The sequence below is a fragment of the Artibeus jamaicensis genome, unplaced genomic scaffold, assembly GCF_021234435.1.
Source record: "Artibeus jamaicensis isolate MK-2021 breed Jamaican fruit bat unplaced genomic scaffold, CSHL_Jam_final scaffold_3151, whole genome shotgun sequence".
Classification (NCBI taxonomy): Eukaryota; Metazoa; Chordata; class Mammalia; order Chiroptera; family Phyllostomidae; genus Artibeus; species Artibeus jamaicensis.
This window is the reverse complement of record NW_026522037.1, coordinates 6,156,474-6,178,020: the sequence shown is the minus strand read 5'-3', so window position 1 is coordinate 6,178,020 and position 21,547 is coordinate 6,156,474. Positions and strand designations below refer to the sequence as shown.

General features: G+C 43.9%; 1 protein-coding gene across 3 annotated transcripts in view; it reads left to right on the top strand.

Annotated features, from left to right (window-relative positions):
• RANBP17 (RAN binding protein 17) overlaps positions 1-21,547 on the top strand; it is a 236,875-nt gene that overhangs the window by 131,277 nt on the left and 84,051 nt on the right. For 2 of the 3 annotated variants that reach the window (XM_037127899.2, XM_053656934.1), the window contains 3 exons: positions 6,709-6,768; positions 13,890-13,963; positions 14,979-15,059. In XM_037127899.2, the coding sequence (XP_036983794.2) occupies positions 6,709-6,768; positions 13,890-13,963; positions 14,979-15,059 (215 nt within the window). The remainder of the gene's footprint in view (positions 1-6,708; positions 6,769-13,889; positions 13,964-14,978; positions 15,060-21,547) is intronic. The other variant, XM_037127901.2, reaches the window with a different exon arrangement.

Sequence of the window (21,547 nt, the reverse complement as noted above, 5' to 3'; positions counted from 1 at the left end):
ATCTGAAAGGGAGGATGGAGCGCAACAAAGTTGTTTGTACTTTCAGAACGGAATTATCGCCCATCATGCATAATTGAACAAAGTTGAAATTTTGTAGGTATGAAACCAAAAAAGCCACAGCTCTGATAGCTATTCCAGGAAATGGAGGAAATTAATAATAAAAGACAGTACATTACCTCATAAATACATGCTCATCACAAGATTGAGAGGAGCTATTTTCAACCTTTTTCATCTCGTGGAACACATAAACTAATTACTAAAATTCTGCAGCACACCAAAAAATAAATACAATTTTTGCCCATCTGACAAAAATACAGGTATAATTTTGATTCATTCGTACCAGACGGCTATTGTTTTGTTGGCTCTTGTCACTTTTTTATCTGACGACATAAGGGAGAAGAGGTCAGTGGCCCCGACTAAATGGTCTGGCGTCGCGTGTTTTGAAAATTCCTGCGGCACCCCCGCTGAAAGTCGCTGGATTAGAGGCTGAGAGCAGGAAATAGATGCTCCGATTAATGTAACAACTGAATCCTGGAATTGGAGTACAGACCTTTCAGAATTCATCTGAATGTAGATAAACCAGAAAGACAAAATAAACAGGCTGTTTTCAAAGAGTAGGGGTTTTAGGCAATCCCTGTGGATATGTGAAGCTGTATTCTTTTAAAAGAAAATTATAATTAAGCAAGACATTGGATGTGAATATTTTTAAAACAAATAACCAAGTTCCTTAGTAAAAAGAATTTACTAAGCCAAATTCTTTTTAAAAATACAAACTATATTAAAGAACAAATTTGGGCCACTTTTGCCTTCCATCCAGTGATCTCTTCATGATTTGTTCTAAGTAATTGCTAGGAGCTATGGTTTTTAAGAGACTGTGTGGTACTAGCAGCATAAATTAGGGGGGAAGGTACTCTCTTAGGTCTTAGTGTTCACTGAGTGAAGGTTAAAATGACCTTGATTAGACTATCTTTCACTACCTTTTTGATGCAAGAAATAATTGATCAAAACATGTTTTAAAATAAATTGGGGAGGATTTTTCGAAAGTGTAAACAGCGTAAGAGTGGTTTCCCAGAAAGGCTTTTCTTCTATATCACATGAGCGTTTGTGAATCGCTTTATTTTTTCTTTCTTATCAGCTATTTGGTAAAAATCCACAATTTGCTAAAATGGTTAATAGGACACAAATATAGACATTTCCTATGATGTACCATGTAAATGTAAACCTTTGTAGTTACATGTTTTTGTAGCAAGAGAATTGTTTTAAAAGGCATGTAATTTATTAGCTATCGGTAGCTTCTTTATTGCCTTGCCGCGCTGCAGTAATAAATAAAAGAAAGTGAACTGATTTTACAAATGGCACACAAGGTGCACATTTTGTGGGGAAAAGTCTTTTTTTAAAGAATTGGCATTAAATCCTTTTTTTGTGATGACAAAGAGGCTAAGAGTGCAAACTGTATTTTCTGTTTATCGAAAACAGTCTTTCTTTCTCCGGGGCATTTTTTCCTATGATCATCGGGGGATTTCAAAAGCAATAAAGTGTGGAATCATTGTTCGACTTGAACAGTATTAAAACTTAGGTTTTAATTTCAGTGAAGTAATAAGATTTGAACCTGTCTCACATTACAGCACTGTAAGGCATTTAGCAATTGTATTTTAAAAGAGGTTTTTTAAGATGCAGCTCACTTGTAAGCTAACTGTCTGTCAGTAATTAATAGTTTTTCTCCAGCATAGGCTGCTGTGATCAGACCAAGAAATATCTGGGTTTTTAGGAACACATTACGATAATTGTGAGTGTTTATTCCTAATTAGCCTAAATGTGTAGTCATTTTTAGCTTCTCTGCCTGCTTCAAAGAAAAAAAAAGAGAATGGCATTTACAGCTATAGTGTATCTCTGGGCTTTTAAAAATATGAGTGTGTATGCACAGATTTCAGTAAGCTTTATACCCAGCAACGTTATATGTTAGTTGGCTCATTCATTAACCAAGTCTTTTTTACCCTTCAATACCAGTTCCTGATTTTTAGACAACACATCATTTGTATATGTAAAACAAAACCCAGGTTGCCAGACACAGTACTATACGTACAGCCAAACCCAGACCGACGATCGGGTTCTGCAGTGCTCAACATCGAAACTTATCTGTACTTCTCACAAAAGACTTGAAAATATGAGCATTTCTATCACATCATTTGTGGCAGCATGCTTGCTGATGAAAGACTGTATTTACCACTTAGAACTGCCCTTGAAAATCATCGCCCCTACAAAAGGGAACACCTGTGTGGTAGTGCACGGTCAAAGCTGCCATCCGTTTTTAACATTGGACGGTTGAGCTATGACCTTGTATGATGACTGTGAACAGTAACTGCCTCCATTAGCCATAAGTTTTGTTTCTTTATTTTAGTAGATGGCCTGGACTGTAAATATTAGGGAATCTAAAATAAATCAACATATTATCCTAAGGATACAGAACGTGAGAGCTGTTTGTGGTTGGGAACCTTTGACAGATAGTGTGGATGAAGCAGATGATTGCCTGCCTGGGTATCTGGTCTCCACGGCCATGCCTGCAGGCGGTTTAGTGCTATGGTTGTATATATTGATGTCAGGGTTAGTACTGAGTGGCTAGCAGTGACAGATGTCTATAATTACAGGCAATGCTTCCAGTATTTCTGAAAAGCCAGGCTATGCTGAACAATTATCTTATTTCTGCCTTGCCAAAGAGCGTGTTCCAATTGCTAGTATTAGCATTGGTGACTATAACGCTTCATCTGCTGCCTTGGGACAGATGTGGGGAAAGCGCTTGGCTATAAAACACAGATGCAAAATATCTTTTCAACGTTTTGAATTCGTTAAGTTCAGTGTTTTCCTAATTTTTATCCCCCAGAATGTCTCTGTTGAAGGAACCCGGAGATGGAGAAGCGCATTTGGCAGACGCGTTGGGGTTTTGCTCTCCCCTAGGCCTGCGTGGCTCCCCAGTGCAGGCGTCCCTCGCTTTCCTGAGTAGACGTGTTTAAGTGAAGTTGGCTCTGAAACAACTTTCCCCGGCGTGAATTACATTTTCTGACTGATTCCCATCTCAAAATTGGGACTGCATTTCCGTGGGTAACCCCTCGCACCTTTGGATGAGGGAGATTGTCAAACTGTAGACAGTGCCCAAGTGTGCGTGGCACCTCACTACGCCGATGGCGTCACAGGTGCTGAGAACTGCGATTCTCGGTTTCTGTTTTAACCCTTTATTCTTCGTCTTAGTCTTTCTTCTTTAACTTCTTCTTTTGATTATTTTTTAATATCTTGATAACAGTTGACATTCAGTGTCAGGTTAGTTTCCTGTGAGCCTTCGGTCCTTCTTGTTTTTTCTTACCTCCAAGTGCTCCTGGCCACGTCCTCACGTGCTTCCTCTCGGCCCACTTTCCTCGCTCGTCAGAAGTGCTCGTGCTGGTAGTCCCGGGTCTCGGCCATCCTTTTTCCTTTCCATCTGCATTTACGAAACGGAGCTGCAGCAGCGCACTCCCCAGCAGGTACAGCTGCCTTACACAAAGTTTGCAGCCCGAGTATCGCTGATGTGCCTAAAGTTCAAGGCGCTGGGTATTAGGTCCATGCCATAACTTACGAATTCCATATATTCAGATAACGCAGAGTGAGGAATGCCTAGGAACTGTCATTTGAGAAGGTTTTGTCTTCAGCCTTAATTGAATCTGTGCTGGGTTTCTACCTTGGGCTTGACCCTTTTGCGAGGTTATTCATTACATTTCTCATTTAGTCTCCTCGGCAGGACTCTGTTTAGTAGATATGATTATCTCCGTCTTACAGAACAGGAAGTAGATTTCAGGAAGGTTATAAACTTGTTTAGAGGCAGATCTGGGATTTGACCAAATCATCCTACTGTAGACCAAGGGTTGCCTTCCACGGTGTCGCGTTGCCTGTGCCAGTATTTAGACTCGAGTCCAGGCACGATCAAGTTTAAGTGTAATGTTTGGTAAACCAGCAGCACAGGTTTCATCCCCAGATTTGCCGTTTTACTTCCCAAGGGAAGCACTTACCTCTACAGCCACAGGTTGGACCTCCAGTCCTGAGGACCCAGCAGTCACAGGAGAACTAAGCCGGGTCCTGGGTATTTGACGTAATCCATCCCTGCTGCGGGAAGAGCAACTCCGCTCATAGTCTGCTGTTGGAGAGCGAGACTATATTTACATCCGAAAGGCATTTCATCTCTGTTCGTGCTGAGCCTGTCACACAGAATTGGGGTGACTTTGGTTAATAACATTGTGTCCGTTTCAGGTGTACGACGTAATTCTACCTCTGTATACACTATGGCACACTTATCACCAGAAGTCTGGTTTCCATCCACTACCATGTATCTGACCCTTTACCAAAAACTCCCGATAATTGTTAACTAGTGGTGGTATTCTGAAACCCATCGTCTGTGTGCATTAATTTACCGAAGAGAACCTGGAGGATTGGGTGGACTCACTGGTCTGAAGTGGGTCTGAACTGAAATTTGATAATTTGTTGGTCACGGGGATGCCAATGATCCAGTCACCCAGTAAGCTGAGAACTTACCCAGGAAATAGGAGTTTGTGATGTCTCCAAAAGAGGAGCGTGGGGGCTCGAGACTGGGAACTTCAGTGATGCAAACGAGCCCTCGAGATAAGACATCACCTGCTGCCTCCAGCCGGTTCTTCCCCTGCCTCCCTTCCCCCCACTCCTCCTGCTTCTCCTGTAAAATCAAAGTTATCGGTAGAAGACACGGGGTTGGGAGTTGGGCTGGCTTTCGTAAGGGCTATTTCCCTTCCACCCACTCTTCTTTAACCGTTACTAAAGCTGCTCTTGTACCAGCTCAGAGCATGAACCTATTTTCTAGCATCTAGTCCAGATAAAGCACAAAGAAAAGAGATGGTCGTCATGGTGTGTGCTTCTTAACTTTAATGTCAGACTAATGTTTCATTATACACTGTTTAATAATGATAGCAGCCATCGGCTGACCACCTGTTCTCATGGCTAATAGCTAATGTTTATTTGGTGCTTACCGCGTACTAAAAACTTTCCGAGTGTTTCTGACCCTGTGCTGGCGGTGCCGTACATAATACGTCATGTGATGACAATAATGGCAATAATAACAATAACTAACGTGGGAATTTTGCCGTGTGCACGGCCTGAGTGCTTTGCATGCATTAACTACTTTAATCCTCTCAGATTCTGTAATTTAGGTCCTACGCCCATCCTCATTTTACATTTGAGAAAACTCAGGTTTGGGGGGCAAGGAACTTGCTCTAAGTCACTCGGTCAGTGATAGAATCTGTCCTTCACCACTTCGCTAGCCTGCCTTCCAGTCTGTGAGAGGGCTCGTTGTGACTCTGTCTTTCCCACTTTACAGATGAGAACTGAGGCTCCGAGAGGCTAACTCACTTTAACCAGGGTTGCAGAGTTACTGTATTAAATAACAGTGTTCATTCAGTGCCTGTTTGGCCAAGCACTGTGCTAGGCTAGCCAGTGGCAGAGTCCGGCTCTGACCCCCCGTGCACTGCACTGCGCGCCGCACACTCCGTGTATGCGTCCTCCTAGGTGGAAGCCTCTAAAACATGCGCTCAGTTAACTCGCTCACTTCTGTCTTCTTACTGAGAGAAGAAAGTGCTTGTTTGGCAGCCGTGTCCACCACTTGGGGTTTTGCATATGTTGTGGCTAGTTCTCAACTGAGAAGCGTCCGCTAGGACGACCGGGCTGCAGGCGGCACGGGCCTGTCCCACAGGCACCACCTGCTCAGAGAGAGCGGACGCTAGTGTCCGAGGGCCTTCGTGGCCCATGAGAAGGTGAGCACCGACCCACCGCCGTGGGTCAGTTAAAGTTACCGCAAGCCAGGCTAGTGCGAGAGACGAGTTGAAAGGGACGCGGGACTGTAGGGACAAGGCCTCTGAGTAAAATTTGAGGTGATTGGACAAGGCAGCGAAAACACGGATGATGGCATTGACTCCCCCCACTTATTTCCTGAGCCTTTACTCCTCATGTCAGGGGGTCCTTCGCAGAGGGACAGTGAGGAGATCTCTTACGAGAAAGGCACAGGAGTAATTTAGAAAACGGGCTGTGTTTCAGGGAGGCAAGCGAGAGGCAAAAGTAGAGTCATACTATCAGGAAACGTGTGTGAGTAAAATGAAGACGTTAGAGGTGGAAGTGGGGACCCACTGAGGATCGTGGCCCCCACTGTAACCAAAGTTTGGGGAGAGTGTATATGTAGGAATTCGACTCAGTGGCGGAAGACTCAATCTGATTGACTCACCCTCTGACTGACTGCAGAAGTGAGTTCCATTTACTAAAGATGCTCTTTCACCCGTGAGGAGGTGACTTGGCCTGCTTAATTCATTAGCCCCGCTTGCCACACTTGCATGAAGAGAGTGTCTCATAGGAAGCAGTCGTACTAACAAATTCTTTTAAATAGTCTGTCAATATTATTTATAATTGGTTCTTTTTTAGAGCTATCCTTTAGTGATTGGATTCTTGAAATATCCCATGGAATCCATGTAACCACACCTAGGCTTCGAACAGCACCTCGCCAGCCTCCGTGCATAGCCTCCAGAATAAATCCAAGTCCCAGGAGTATGTCAAGTGCCAGCCACAAAGACCCTGGGCCACATTCTCCCTGTATCTGAAGTTGGGAAGGCCTTCTGCTCTTCCCTTACCTCCGATGCCAGGTAGCAGGTCCCTAAACTCTGTGCTTTTTAGGTGGTACGCCTGAGGAGTGATGTGTCCAGAGTTCCAGAGAAGGCTTGGAAAGTAGTGAAGGTGAGTTGGATTGCTGGTAATTACGGTGGGTCACCAGTCTTGATGCTTGTCTCAGCCCCAGATTCCTAGGACCAATACAGGCATGTGCTGGCCGTGACATTTGCAGGGGTGCGTTGTCTTGGTTCCCCTTCTGATGCAGTACTCAACCCTGCGGTGTGGGTGTTTTAACCAAACGTCCACTGGTCAGCTAATCAGCCGCATTAACTGCCCAGACTGTTTAGCCTGCAGAGTGTGAAAGCGGCCTGCGCTTCCAGATCGTAGCGTTTCCGAAGCCGCCAGTTCTAAGCAGGTATTCACACCTGGAAGGAGAAAGTTTTATTTGGCAACTGTTACTGAGCAGTGTCTGGTGCACGTGGTGCCCCATGAGCCAGAACCTGTGTCTGGCCCACAGGTCTGAGAAGTGCGGGGAATTCGTGTAACACAGGTCTTTCCTTCCTTCGCTGATTCCCTCCACCTTCGCCCTCTCAGACTTCGTCCAGCGTCCACTTCCGTGCTCCAAGATCCAATCGTGGCATCTTGTAAATTGCTGTTGCAAAAAAATTGTAAAGAAAATGCCGTAAATGCCCCTTGAAATCATGGTCTCCAAACCTTCTATCAAAATTAGTCAAGCCCTCTTCCAACAGCCTTATGCCGTAGCCCTGGTTGGCTTCTTACTGTATGATCTTGGGACGATAATATATTTACCCAGGGCTTCACCGTGGCTTCAGCCACAGAAGACTAGTTTAACAGAAGCTTGGCCCCGACATGGGGGGAGCTGGCAGCCAGCGGGAGCAAAGCTGTGTCAGGACAAATGCACACTGCCCGTCCTCTCTAGTTGGCTTTCAGCTGGCTGCGCTGCGGGAGCCTTTCCACGGGCTGCGGATCCTGTGACCAGTAACTGGTGCGCTCGACCCGGGTCCCTCTTGGCTAGCGAAGGCCTGTCGGGAGGCATTAGGCTCATGCTGGTGGAGATCCTTAGTCAGCGGCTCCCCGAAGGAAAACGAGGCGAACAGCCAGCTTCTGTTGAACAGGTGGTAGTTAGACCTTAGGTCTGGGCGGGGGCGGGAGGGGAAGAAGGGCTCCAAAATTGCCAGCATTGCTGGTTTTCGCCCTGTACCTGTGTTCCTCTTCCTAATAAATGATTGTTTGGACACTAATCCAAACATATCTCTGGCAGCATCTGGAGCCCTTCCTCAGCAGTCTGGATTTGGGCCCAAGTGAGGAATGGAAGCCCCACTGGGGTGCAAGCAAAAGAGGAAGCGTGTTCTTAGCCATGCATCAGTGGAAGCCCCTGCTGGGAGAGGGGATTATCTCGGGGCAGCAGGCAGCCCGGCACCCCAGCCTGCTGGGCTCCTGCTCTGTGCCACAGGATGTGGAGCGAAGGCAGCGAGGCCAAGGGGGTGGCTCCCGGTTCCGGACACAATAGCTCATTCGAGCAGATTGGGAGTGCCTGCCTCTTAAGAGCTTTGTTAGGTATGTGTCCCCTCAGCAAGATGGCCACCGCAGATGGTGGGCTCGGATATTCCGGTTGAAATTAATACTTCCCGTGCGTATTTATTTTACACTTCCACGGCCAGCTTTGCTCTATCAGATGCCATTCTGATTAAGGCAAGCAGATTCCTAAACATTCACCACTTGGTTTCCAACAGATCTTACGGTTCCAAAATTGCATTCTGGCAAAAGACTTTTTTTTACATGTGATTTTGGTCCTATGTTTTGGGATGTTATCTTAGATGATATGGAAAAATTAATCAGCCAAGATTGGTGTGGATCTACTCACTGTCACTAAGCTTGTACATTTCACATGTGGCAATGATGTTTGTGCCGTTAATTCTCTTGTTGTGATCATGAGGTAATTGTGATGGTCACGTTTTATTCTGCTTCAGTGTTGATGAAAGAGCTCAGTGTCTTTCGTTGTGAGCCTTTTACCTGCAAGTGATCAAATGCTCTGTCCCCTCTTTCCCCTCCCCCCTTACAGAAATGGCTCTCTTACAGAAAGCACTACATCGACCTCAAGGGCACTTGAAGCCCACAGCAAAAAAAATGGAAATCGGTCTCTTGTTCATAACAAATGAGTTCACACTCAGTTCCAAAATTCTTTTCCAAAGGGATGTTAATTCTTTCATTATATTAGATCCTTTCTGGTGACAGATTTTGTTTTGCCAAATTACAAGCAGCTAAAAACAATCTTGACTGATAAGTCATTTCAATAGATTGCAGTGATACTTTAAAATGTACAACAATTCTTTTTAATTTTGTGGTACCGATTTTGTATTATCGTATGTGGATTTTTCAGACTAAACCGGTTCAGGAATACATCATCTGATGGCAGAGTACTTTGTAGTTGATTCTCGCAGCACTGCTAATTTTCTACGTGGAGCCTGCTTGCAAAAGCTCTTTGAGAGCAGTTATAGAAGGGCCTAAGGGTATTAACATACTGTAATTTTCCGAAGATTCATTATCCAAAATCTTAATTCATTATAACAACCCTTATGAAAACCTGCAGAACCAGTTTTTCTCTTTTATTTTCTTATTTGCACAGAATGAGCGATTCATTGTTCTTTTTAATTTGTTTCATGTGGTGCTTTCGAGTACATTTCATAGAGGGCTGTTATTGAATTTCTGTGGCTGTCATTATATATCCATACAACCTTTAGGAACTAATATTCCGGGTTTCCCAGTTCTGTAATCTACTTCAAATTTAAGGATTGACATAATTAGTTTCTTCAAAGTTATAACCAGAACGTTAGAGACAGCACTGCAGATACCGAGGACCTAGGATTAGGATTAGAAAAAGAAAGTAATTTAAAAATGATCACAGCACACGCTTTTATTCTTTATTAAACTGAATTCACAGCTCGAACTCTTATTGCTATTTGTATGTTTATTTTCTTGTCTGGATTTCTTATCTCATCCGCTTCCCTTTTGAAAACCACGTAGAAGGTCATTGCGGTTCCCTGCCTGTGCTCACGCAGAGCCTGCCGCTTGGTTCCTTGAGGAGGTGGAGACGTTTCTTTTGGTCGCTGAAGCATTATGTGCAAAGCCAAGGGCTCTCTTCTGAAAACTGAAGTCTCCTTCATGTGCAAGGAGCAGAGATAAGGAAGCAGAGAAAACATGTTAGAACAGTTTTTTAGGAACATGCCTTCTCAAGTCTGTATTAATGGTAATGTCTTACATTTCTAACAACTTCCTGTATCGCAAGAGCCAGAGAGATGGATGGCTGGTTGAAGTGGGCCATTTTTCTCTCTGTTCAGGCAGTAACTAATTAGAAGTGGAGAGAATTTGGTTTTGTATCATGAAATGTTGAAGCTTTATACCTTTACCAAATACCATTGCTGACCTTGACTAGAGCATGTTGACCGAATAGAAATGAAAAGATCTCTAAGTTAACACCAATTTTAAAGTCTAGTTTGTTTTAACCCTCTTTGTGCCATGTCGAGAGCTTCAAGGTAAGCGCCTTCTCATCCCGCTGTTATTTTGTCCTGTCATTTTTCACGAACCTCTCTTGAAAAGGCAGTAGCAGACGCCTTGAGCCCCTGCCATGAGAAAAGCTTCCTGAAACAGAGTAGGAAGGGAAGCAGCGTTTGTTGAGTGACTACCAAATGCCAGCCCCAGTGTCAGGGATCGTCATTTATTTCTCCCGAAAGCCCATTAAGAAGGTGTCAGGATTGTTATTCCTGTTTGCAGGTAGGAAACTGAGATTCAGAGAGTTTGAGTGACACCTGGTTAGCGGTAGACTGGGATGCAAATCCAGACTTTTGGGACCGGAACCTGTGCTTTTCTTTGTCGCTAAATTCGTCAAGACAGTTCTTACAAGTACTTCCGGGTGTGTAAAGAGAAACAGACACCCAGCCCTGCCCTCTGGGAGCACCTGCTTGAAATGCCGGGGGAAATAGTTCAGCACGAGTTTGAAACCCTGGAGGAAATGCATCTTCCGTGTTCACATGGAAAGGGAATTCTGAAACGAGTTCGTGTTCTTTCACATGATGTCAGCAGCGCCCAGAACAGGGCGGCACAGCAGGTGCTCCGAGCTTCTGGAGGAGAGCTCCTCTTACTGGGTCCCCAGGAAGAGCTTCTTCCAGAAAATATTAGTGAAGCATTAAAACCACATCTTTCTAAATAACCAAAGTTTACCACTGGTCACCTCTGGTGAGTGGAATTTGGAGTGCATTATTTTTAGGAAAAAGGTACTCTAAAAGAACCTTCTATGGGTTGTTTTCATTTTGTTAAAAAAATGGAATGAAATGGAATCAGCCAAAATTCACACTTTAATATTACCTTATTTTAGCCATTTTACATTTACTGAGTATTGGGCGTGAAAGGTAAAAGACACCATCACCTCTGCCCACGGGGGGCTTGCAGTCTAGTAGAGAGATACAGGTATATTAAATGGGGGGGGGGAGGCACCAGCTGACAGGCAGAAAGCAGGTCATGACGGAAGCATCTGTGGGATGCGAAACGTAGAACCGAAGGCGTGACCGTTCCTCCTACTGCACCGCGTCCTTCAGAGGCAGCTGGACGATACCCTGAGCTTCGTCTGTTATTTCTTAGAGGTTTTGCTCATTTTTCACTGCGATCAAATTATCTTAATTCCGAGATAAAAGATTAGGAACCTGCGAACTAAAGTGTGTTCTTCCCTCGCCCGGCAATCCTATGCTGTCTGTATCCTTTCGTAAAATCAGTATCATGATGTAGTTTCTTCTGGCTGTCATAAAAAATATCTTTGATGAAACGATAGAAGTTTTCGATCATGTCAAGACCCATAAATAGTGTGTTAGAATTTTCTCTGTAGAGAACTTTTCATTTGCTCGTTTTATGATAAGCAGTTTTACAGATCTTTTCTCACTGGACACATCACTTCCCACCCCCAAATTATGTGTGTCTATGGCGTAATTAAATTTCAAATGTTTGAAGACATTTTCATATTATCTGTATGTCCTCAGAATGACAAGGTGCCTTGGAAAATGCGAGACAGCCTTTTAAAAGAAATGCAGTAATCACACATTGATTTTAAATGACCCTGTCACACAGGAAAACAAATCAGATTGTGGCTCTTAATGAGCTTTTCAATTTACTATTCAGTAGATCAGATAAGTGGATTTAAGAGGTAATGATCCTGTTTAGTACTCAAGCTTCACTGTCAGATCCTGGTGGAGGAGAGACGTCTCTGGGGACGAGAGAGTTGACACAGTTCTAGACGGGGTAATGGGAATCAAAGCTAATGGATGATAAAAGGAAAGGTGCGAGTTACCGGGATAATTGTGGATGAAAGCGCTGCCCTGTGTCAATGCTGACTGTTTTTTCTAGTATCTTACGGGTCCGCCCGATGCTCTGAGAAGCTGTTTTGACAGCGGAGCCCGGCAGGCCCGCCTGACGAGCCTGCTCCTTTCCTGAGTTGCAGGGACTCGCTTGTAGGAACTATTAATAAAAAACACATTGTTGAACTGTTAGAATATCTTAAATGTTTAAAAGCACATTTTAGTTATAGTTTTATTTAGGGTGGCATGGGTAAAATCAAAATTAGACTAGTCCTAAATTTCGCCCTTAACAAAAGCATTTGTAGAGCCTTGAAAGTGTAAAATGTTTTTTTACAAAAAGGCAGTACAGTGTCGTGGGGCTGGAGGATGGGGACACCCAGCCGCCCTGGAGACACAAAGGAGAGGGCGCCCCCCTGCTGGGGAGGGGGGAGGTTTCAGAGGAGAGAGGGCTTTTGCATGGGGATCGGGAAGAGCAGGAAGATGGCAGATTCAGGCAAAACAAAAGCATGTGCTGCGCTCACAGAAGTCCAGCATCGCATGAGAGGCATCAGTGTTCAGCAGCATTTCACGTGGCTTTGGGTTGAGAAGTGGTGGATGAGAGGTAGGTCAGGGTCAAGTTGTGAAGGGCCTCGTATGCCAGTCATCATACCTCTGCGAGATTTTCCAAGGGACCCACTCCCACCCACGGGAGCTCGGGTCATAGTGAGAGGGAAGCTTCCCTTTCTACCCACGATTCTTCATTTGAGCTTGGTGCTCCCAGGTTTCTGGTCATGGAGGACGAGTAGTGATCAGCTCGCCCAGGTTCTCTTCCTCCTTTCCTCTTTTCCCCAGACATCTTACAAACACACTGGCGGCTTCAGTCTTAGAAGAGATGAAGGCCTCCCCTCCGGAGCAGAGTCACAGATCTCGAAATTGAAACGCCTTTTTGATGGCTCAGAGGCGGCAGAAATGGCAGCGGCAGGAACTTGGGTCCCCCGGCTCCTCCTGCCACCCCCGTGCTCCTTCCTTCCTCCTCTTGCCTCCCCCCCGCCTTACCCGTGCCTCCTCCCCCTCTCTAGTGCACTCCACGGCCTGAGGAGCTTTTGGTCACAGGCCTTTGGTTGAAAGCCTGGAACATAAACTTCTGGTTCGAGTAGTGTTTGAAATCCAAACTTGAGACCTGGGCAGTGAACAGCTTTGCCCCCCTGTACAGCCCTACAACTCCGGGGGCCCTGCGGTTTCTTTCTCACCTTCCTGACCAGTGGCAGTGCATCGAGCTGCAGTGCACGTAAAACGGCAGAGAGAGTGAGAGCTAAGCTGCCATTCCATGGGAAAGGGGCTGGTCCCTAGAAAGTGAGAAGCCACAAGCACAGGGGATCAAGTCGCAGAAGAGAAATCCCACACAGCTGGTGTCTGGCAGGGACGACCTGGAATCACACCAGAGCATCAGGGAGTACGGAGGTGTTAACCCACCTCTCGGCTTTGCCAGGCAGTTAGGGAATATTCCACTGGCTGCCGGTGGCAGGTTCCCGGTTGAAGTGGGTGTGTGTTTATCAGCTCGGTGTGGCTTGGGTTGGGACGGAAATGTCGCACACAAACTCTGCAGCCCCCCTTCTCCCTGGAAGCTTAGAGGGTTCCCAGGCCCTGGTGTGTCCAGTGAAGAATTCCTGAGCCCGGGCTTTCGGTTTCAGCACGGAAAGTAAGACCTGCCTCTGTGTTTGGGGGGAGCTTAATTGAGAGAGAGAAACATTTTTGTAAAGTCTTGATTCGCTCTGCTCCCTTCCCCGACTCCCGACTTCGGTCTGGGCGAAACAATGCACTAACTCTTACATTTGTTCCATTTGATAGCCTTTTGAAAATAGATGCTAATGAGAAAGCCTTTACCAATGGAATGTTTCCACGCAGGTCTACGCCCGCATGTCGGAAGTCTTAGGGATCACGGATGACAGCCACGTTTTGGAGACATTCGTGACGAAAATGTGAGTTCCTGCCTTGCTTGGCTCTTTGAGTTTTCTGTGCTGTTGTTGCTGGTTCGACTCTAGCAGACCTTTTTACTTTGTCTAAATACTCATTTTCTTAATAAATGGCTTTAAAAATTAGGCTTTAATTCTTAAAATGGTAGCATGGTTTTCATTAAAACTTAATTTCTCAGGTTTAAAGTTCCCCATCCGGGAGACGTTGGTATTTGTCAGGGGCTCCAACAACTGCGGTGTGCGGCACCAAACCCGGGTTCGGAGAGTGTGCAGACTTTGACTCTTCGAGTCGCTTGGCCAGGATTTCTTTTAATTAGAAAGAAAGTACCCAATTCTGAAGAGCAGGGGAAGAGGCCATTGCACCTTGAAATCACTGAGAGAGACCTGGTGGTCTCGACGCAGGGCAGGCATTGGCTCCAGGAGGAACCGATGGTTGTCGGGGACACCGTCCCGCAAACGTAGTTACCCTCACAGTGTCCGCAGAGTCCAGTGGTGTCTGGTGAGAAGCGTGACTCTGCGCACTTGCCCTACCCCGGTCTGCCTCCACGCAGCGTCCCCCGTGTCTGTGCGGCACAGAAGTAGTGCTGTCTTGCCGACAGAGAGTAAAAGCTAAACAAACAGTCACGGTCATACCAAGTGAGTCTGGAGCTGCAAGTTTGACAGTTCGCTTCTCGGTGGTGGCCGTGCCCCTCCGTCTGACTTCCTTTGTAAGTCCTGCTGCGTCCCCCAGTCCGCGTTCCAGACACAGGCTTACTGTGTCTCCTGTGAAACAGTGAGGTAGCTTTTTGATTTACAAAACTAAACTTACAGAATTATACACCATTGGGACGGTAGTGTCCGTTGTACATTGATTATTTATAAGTTTGAATGTGCTATCTCAGAAGAATAAAATAAAAACTGTTGCATCGGTATTTTGTGGTTTAGGTCTTCTCACTTAACACAAATGCATGTGTATTTCTGCGTTCTCCCGATACACGCAAATGCCTGGCTCACAATTCAAAACTCCTTCCTTCCTACCCAGTGTGACCAACCTCAAGTACTGGGGGAGGTGCGAGCCTGTGATCTCCAGGACCCTGCAGTTCCTGAACGACCTTTCTGCCGGATATCCTTTCTGCTGTGTGTCTGATCGTTGATACAGACAACCTGACAGAGTGCACGCTGTTGGCTGGGCATTTTCCTTGTTTATATTTTTTGCACATTTTTTTAAAAAGCCTTTTATTTAGCCTTATCTGTATATGCATGTTTTTGAAAGATTTGCATTAGCTTCGTACTGACCTGTATTCAGAGTCAGAGTGAATGCAGACAAATGCGTAGATTCCTAACTAACGTTCTGGCTTATATGCACCCAGGTTAATCAGTTAATATGGGAGAAAGTCTGCAACGGCATTTGTACACGATTGTCCAGAACCTCTTGTTTTAAAAGAAAGCATGTAACTAATTCTAAGAAGGTCAGAATGTTCTAAAGATACTACCTTATCAAAACTGAATTCCTAAGAGTAGATACATTGTCAGCATTGTTCAGTTGAAAAGAGTATTATTTTCATTAGTGAAGGGGCACAAAGGAACAGGAAGGAAACTGTAAGGTTTTGAGCCCTTCTTTGATTTTCGCCCCCCGCCCCCCATCACTGCGTTACTTACTCCAGACCCCCTGGTGCACGTGCAGTGCTCGGGCATCTCTCCTGGGCCGATTTTTCAAATCTAAACCTGAACCTTCTTAATAGGTTGTAACTGGTAACACTGTGGTGCTTCTACTGACGAGAGAGAAGCATGTAGTTGGTCTTTCATAGGTCATCTATCAAATACGGAGAAGTTGTGAAAAATAAATGTTGGTTTAATTAAACAGTAAGATGCGTTCGTATTTGAATATGGAGGTAACATTCCGAAAATGGGTGGCATTGGGGAGAAATTTTTAGTGTGGGTTCACTTCCCAAATGTGTTTGTATTAGTTAACTTTAAAATTGTGTTCCTTGGCAAACCGTAAAAGATTTCCAAAGTATTAGACACCCACTTTTGTGCTGGAATTTAATATGCAACTTTTTATTGGAAAATAATCGTCCTTGTCTGGCAAAATCCACTGTGCAATATTTCTGTTAGTAGGTATAATGCAATAAAGTCAGGGAGGGCTATTTATCACTACAAATTTTGAGGATTTCAGGATTCTTTTTATTATTTTAATATATTTCTTTGATATTAAATCAGAAAAATGATAAATTACACCTGTCCAGGCTGCTTTTCCTTTTTGCTGGAAAGCGATGCACAGACCAATTCCGGTGGTCATTTCGGCTTCTGAAGATACGCGTTTTTTCTTATTAAAAAAACACTGAACCTGTATTTTTTTAAATAATAATGCTGAAACACTCTTTATTTCTAACATATGAAGTGGTTTATAAGTACTTCCTCGTATTGCAAATGCTGGCCTTTTCACGGTGAATTACTTTGCCAGCATATTATCTGCAAAGAAGCCTGTGTTATTTTATAGCTCATTATCTGTTGTTTAGATTTACGTGACTTTTTAGGTTGAGATTGAAATCTAATGTAAAATTAATTTGATTTGTATTCTTTTTAGTATAATTTGCATAATGCCTAATTTATTTGTTCCTGCTATTAAGATTCTTTTCCCATCACCTTATATTTTGTATATGTCCTTTAGTCCTAAAATCATAAGCTTTTATTTTAGAAGCCGCTTATTGCTTTTGAGCACTTCCTGAAGTTAATAAAAAATCATATTTTCAGAAAACTTATTAGATAAAAGTTTAAAAGCTATAACATTTTAAACTAAGGGATATGAATGGCTTTAATGCGGGTACATTGATTTATATTTTTTAACAATTATTTCAGGTTTGCATATTTAGAAATATATATTAGCTCAATTTGATTTCAGTGCTCAGTTATTTGAATTATAAATCATTATGTCCCTTCTAGCTGATCAGTCATGAAATATCTTTGAATTCATTTACATAATGGAATATGTGAGTGGTGAATCTGTTCCAGTGGAGTTGCTGGGCACCTAATGCTTGTTCTGTTGTTTCCGGTAGATTTCTTTGCTGTAATGTGTTTTCAAGTCCTGATTTTGAAGCAATGCATTATTTCTGTGTTAAAAATAAGATGGTATTCTTCAGAAATAGAAACAGTTATGCAGTACAAAAATCGTCACTGATTGTCCCCCTATGAATGTAAATCTGTTTCTGTATTAATATTTGGAATAAGTGTATTTAAAATGCTAATAACAAATGAAAAGCATGTTATTTTATCATAAAGTTTTTCAATGTTCCCTATGACTTTATAATGCATGTTTTAGATACTGTTGGGTTTTCTTTTTTTTTTCTATTTTTATTTCTTCGTGGTGAATCTCACTCAGTGTTTATGGTCTACAAAGTCAGTCTCTGAACTTTTGTGTTTTCGTATCTGACCACGTGTTTGGAAATTGAAATCCCCAGAGTCTCACTTTTAGGACACGTGAGAAAGCCTGTGCTCACCAGCCCCGAGGCAGCCGTCTCGGACTCAGTGGACATCGGAGCACCTGTTCGTTAGGCCACAGACAGCCAGGCCTCCCCTCCAGAGGTAATGGCGGTGTTAGCAGGTGTTGGCCAGGCCCTGAGAATTGGCATTTTCAGCAAGTCTCCAGGGACACTGGTGGCCCGGGGACTATACTTTGAGAACTACCCGCAGTCTAGCTCCCCAAATAATGTGTGCGTGAGGAGGCTGCTGGGCCGGGAAGTCCCTGGATTTTGACTTGAGGGCGAGCCTGTTGGGTTTTACCCAGGGCTTCTGTTTGCCCCCTGTAAAGTTTTCCAAATTGTTAAGACTACTGTAATTTTAAAACCCAGAGGCCTTTTTTTTTGAGAGAAAGTTTGTTTTCCAATCAAATACATTATATGGGGCATATAAAAATCTCTTTAGCAAATACGTCTGAGTAGCTCTTCAATATACTCTTTAAATATCCTAGACGAAAGTTCAGGACTTCCAGATTCCGCCTTGCTTTTTCTCACGCGCACAGAGATGTGCGGGCGGGATGGCCAGGTCCTGGGGCAGCCCTCCGAGGTCAGGCTGAGGCATCTTCCTCCTTTTGAAAATGTTTTCCAATCAGCAGTTCCATTGTCACTCTGCCCGGAAGAGGATGAGATTGTTCAAATGGTTATAACAAGGAAGCTGCTGGGAAAACCGGAGAAAATGAGGTCGTACAGAGTAGTAACGCAGGCCAAACTGATGTCGAACGCTGAGAAAGAGGGAAGAAAGGCTTGCGTTTCATCCGAAATTTTATTTGCTAACTGTTGCTTCAGATTTTTCCTTTGAAACATAACTGATGAGTATATCTACTGCAGTTTGTAGCCTGGGTTTCAGATGGATAATGGAGAGGAAGGACTTTTCATTTTCCATTAGGCCCTCTGTTGGTAGCTGCCCTTATTACATCATCCTCAAAGGTTGAAGGAAACCCCAAAATATCTTTAGCTTTTTACAACAGACCCTATCAATGAGTTCTGCGTTAATGCATGAAACGAGCCAAACTCATTTTTACCCTGTCGTTACTGTTAACTTCGACAGTTCTTAGGATTAACAACTCATCCATATTATTCCAAGGCCACCTACATAATTTGCAGGGCCCAGTACAAAATGAACACGTGCGGGAACACTTGTTCGCAAGTTATTAAGAATTTCAGGACCTCCACAGCCCAGCATTGAGCCAAGCACAAGACCCTGTGCAAGAGCACAGCTTGTACACCCACGAGGCTGGCCCAGGTATCTGTCCTATGAAACGATGATTCCTTTTATTTGGCTTCAGACTAACTCTCCAAGACTTTGAGACCATCTCCTTAGTTCCTGTACACGACGGTTTCGTGAATGTAATTTTGGTCCACATGCATCATAGATCTGTTTATCTATTTGTCTCTTTCAGTAGTTTTCATTTTTGCAACCCAGGGACTCTCATTTCCTGTCCTAGCTCACCCTGATGGTTTGCTTTCTGCATCCCAAACCCCTCCCAGCTGCTTCTGTCTTTGGTGCTTGGTGGTTCAAGTGTGAGAACTAGAATTGCGTCCTTATTTATGAGTCAGAATAAAATAATAATTAAGAAATTTAATTTCATACTCATCTGAATGATTTACTTTATCTTACTGACCTCTTTCAATTCAACAAATATTAAACATTTGCTCAGTACAGGGCAACAGGACAAATGAGACACAGGCCCTGCCTTCCTAGAACTGGCCCTGACTCCAGACTTCCTTTCCTGTATTTCTACCGAGAGCTCCAAGAACATTGTATTATGAACAGTCTCCTTTTTAAAAATTTAACTCAAATTACATACTAAATTTCTGAAAATCTGCCCACTAAATATAAAGTGGGGATGTGACATTTCGATGTGGTGGCTTTGAGGGAACTCTCTTTATTCAAGGTCATTTAGACATAGCTTATGTGCAAGCCATTCATGCAGACCAGACACCCTTACCCTGTGGCTGGTCTTCCCACCACTGGCTGTGAATCCTGAAGGAGCCCGGGGTCAGGAAAGGGTGGAGGACGAGAAGGGAAACGAAGGTCTGGAATGAAATAAGCATGCAGGATGGAAATACAAGTGGGTGTTTCTGTTACAGGAAGTATTTAGTAATAAGCAGTAGTGATCCTGCTTTGGTGAAGCAGTATTAAAATGCATTGCTTTAAGTCACTGGATCCCGCCATGTCCAGGTGGCTTCGGGAATGTCAAAACCAGCTTCAGCCCACGCCCCTCAGGCACACATCAGTTAACCTTCCTCATCAAAAGAAATGTTGGTTTATGTTTCTCCTCTGTCTCTCTCACCTGTGGTAAAGGCGCCCCGTAGTTTATCTGCTCTGTTTTTCTGCTAGAATCAGGCGTGAGAATCCTTCCTACTCTTCCGTAGGCTGCGTTTTCAGAGCTTCACCCAGTTCTTTAAATTCTCACTTCACAAGATTACCTACCTTCCTTGAGTATTGTTTTAATCTGATCATTTCTCTTCCCAAAAGCCCAGAATTAACTTCTACTTGCTTCTCGGGTCAAAGTAAAATTATTGATTTGAACTCGAGTCCTTTAACGGCACTTGACTTATTGAGTTCCCGCAACTAATTTCTGATCCACCCCTCAACCGCAATTTGTACGGCGGTCTTTTCCTTGGGCCAAGGAAATTTATTTGGGCTTCCCCCTGACACCCTCCGTGACCTTTCACTGAGTCCCCACGTACGCTGTTCTCATCATCTGACCCGTTGCAACGCAGTTCCATCTCTTTTTAAAAAATTTTTTTCTTCTTCGGGTCTTGCTGAAGACCTACTACAGCCGTCTTGAAATAGTTGTAATCCGTAGTAACTGCGCTAATAACTGGAAGAACGAAAATAAGCCGTGGCATTTCTCTGGGGCTCCATTTCTTCATCAGTAGGAAGGAAGTATTGTCTGCCTTTTAGGATTTTTGTATAAATTAAATAACAGATGCATAGCAATGTATTTGTGTTATCTAACAAAAATAAAGTACCTGGGGGCATTGACCCTGCTGTATAGGTAGGTGCTCACTCAGTTAAACCCTTCCTTTTTGTTCCTACCATCTGTAATTTTCTAAATGTTCCTGAACACTCAGTTCACGTATCTGGGGATGGATGTAATACAGTTTGGTATTGGCTAGTCCCCCTCTCCAGTTAGGTTGTGAGTTTTTAGAGAGTAGGGCTCTCCCACCCCACCCCCCCATAGGGCTTCAGAACTCCACCTGGTGGACGTTTCAATCTATCGTCACCCTCTCGTTGAATGACCAGGACTTGAACTCCTGTTCCTTGTAAGCGAGCATTAGCATCCCATAAGCTGCTTCCTTTTGGTTGTACCTGTTTGGGTTTTTTAGTCTAGTTGGGCTTATTAGCATAATCCTGTTTGTGAAATAGGTGAACTAATAGCCTAGTAATTATACCTTGTCTCTGTCGTCTATCCACGGTAATTTCCTACACGTGATTTCCTTAGTCGTGAACTTTTATCATCAGCGTCTAATTCTGTCTGCAAAAACTATTTATAACCAGGCACCGCTTTAACATTGCCGCCTAGATCAGTGACTGCATCATCCCCCCTCTGGTGTTTGGAAAGTATCATATGTTTACTCCTTCCACTCTCAGAAATTTCTTCACATTTTAACGCTTCTCTAAATAAGATATCATACAATATATGATATTTCTAAATGCCTTCCCTTTCTTAGTAGCACATGAAATAAATACTGGTTTTTGTAACCCGTGGTATCGTAGGTCTGACGAAATATGGTAGCTACTCAGTGAAGGCTTGATACCGTGCACGGAAGCTGTGTTGGGTGCTGATGTGCCTGTCAGCTACCCAGTTAAAGTGTGCGGTGCCCCTGCAATTCAGGAAACCAGTTAATTCTCAGTGTAGTTTCCTCTTCTTCAAAGGGTGCAGATTTGAAAAGTTTGCAACCACCTTTAAGAGACACCCTTTCTTTAACTTTTCTTGCACTTCTCCATTTGTCCTGCTGGCTCTCCACCAGACTGTCCTCACCTTCCTCAGGGTTTTCGTGGCCACAGGGACACAGAAAGAAGTTCTCAGGGAATTTTGTTCAGTGAGGGGATATTAGCCAGGCTGTGGGTTGGCTCAGTCCTGGG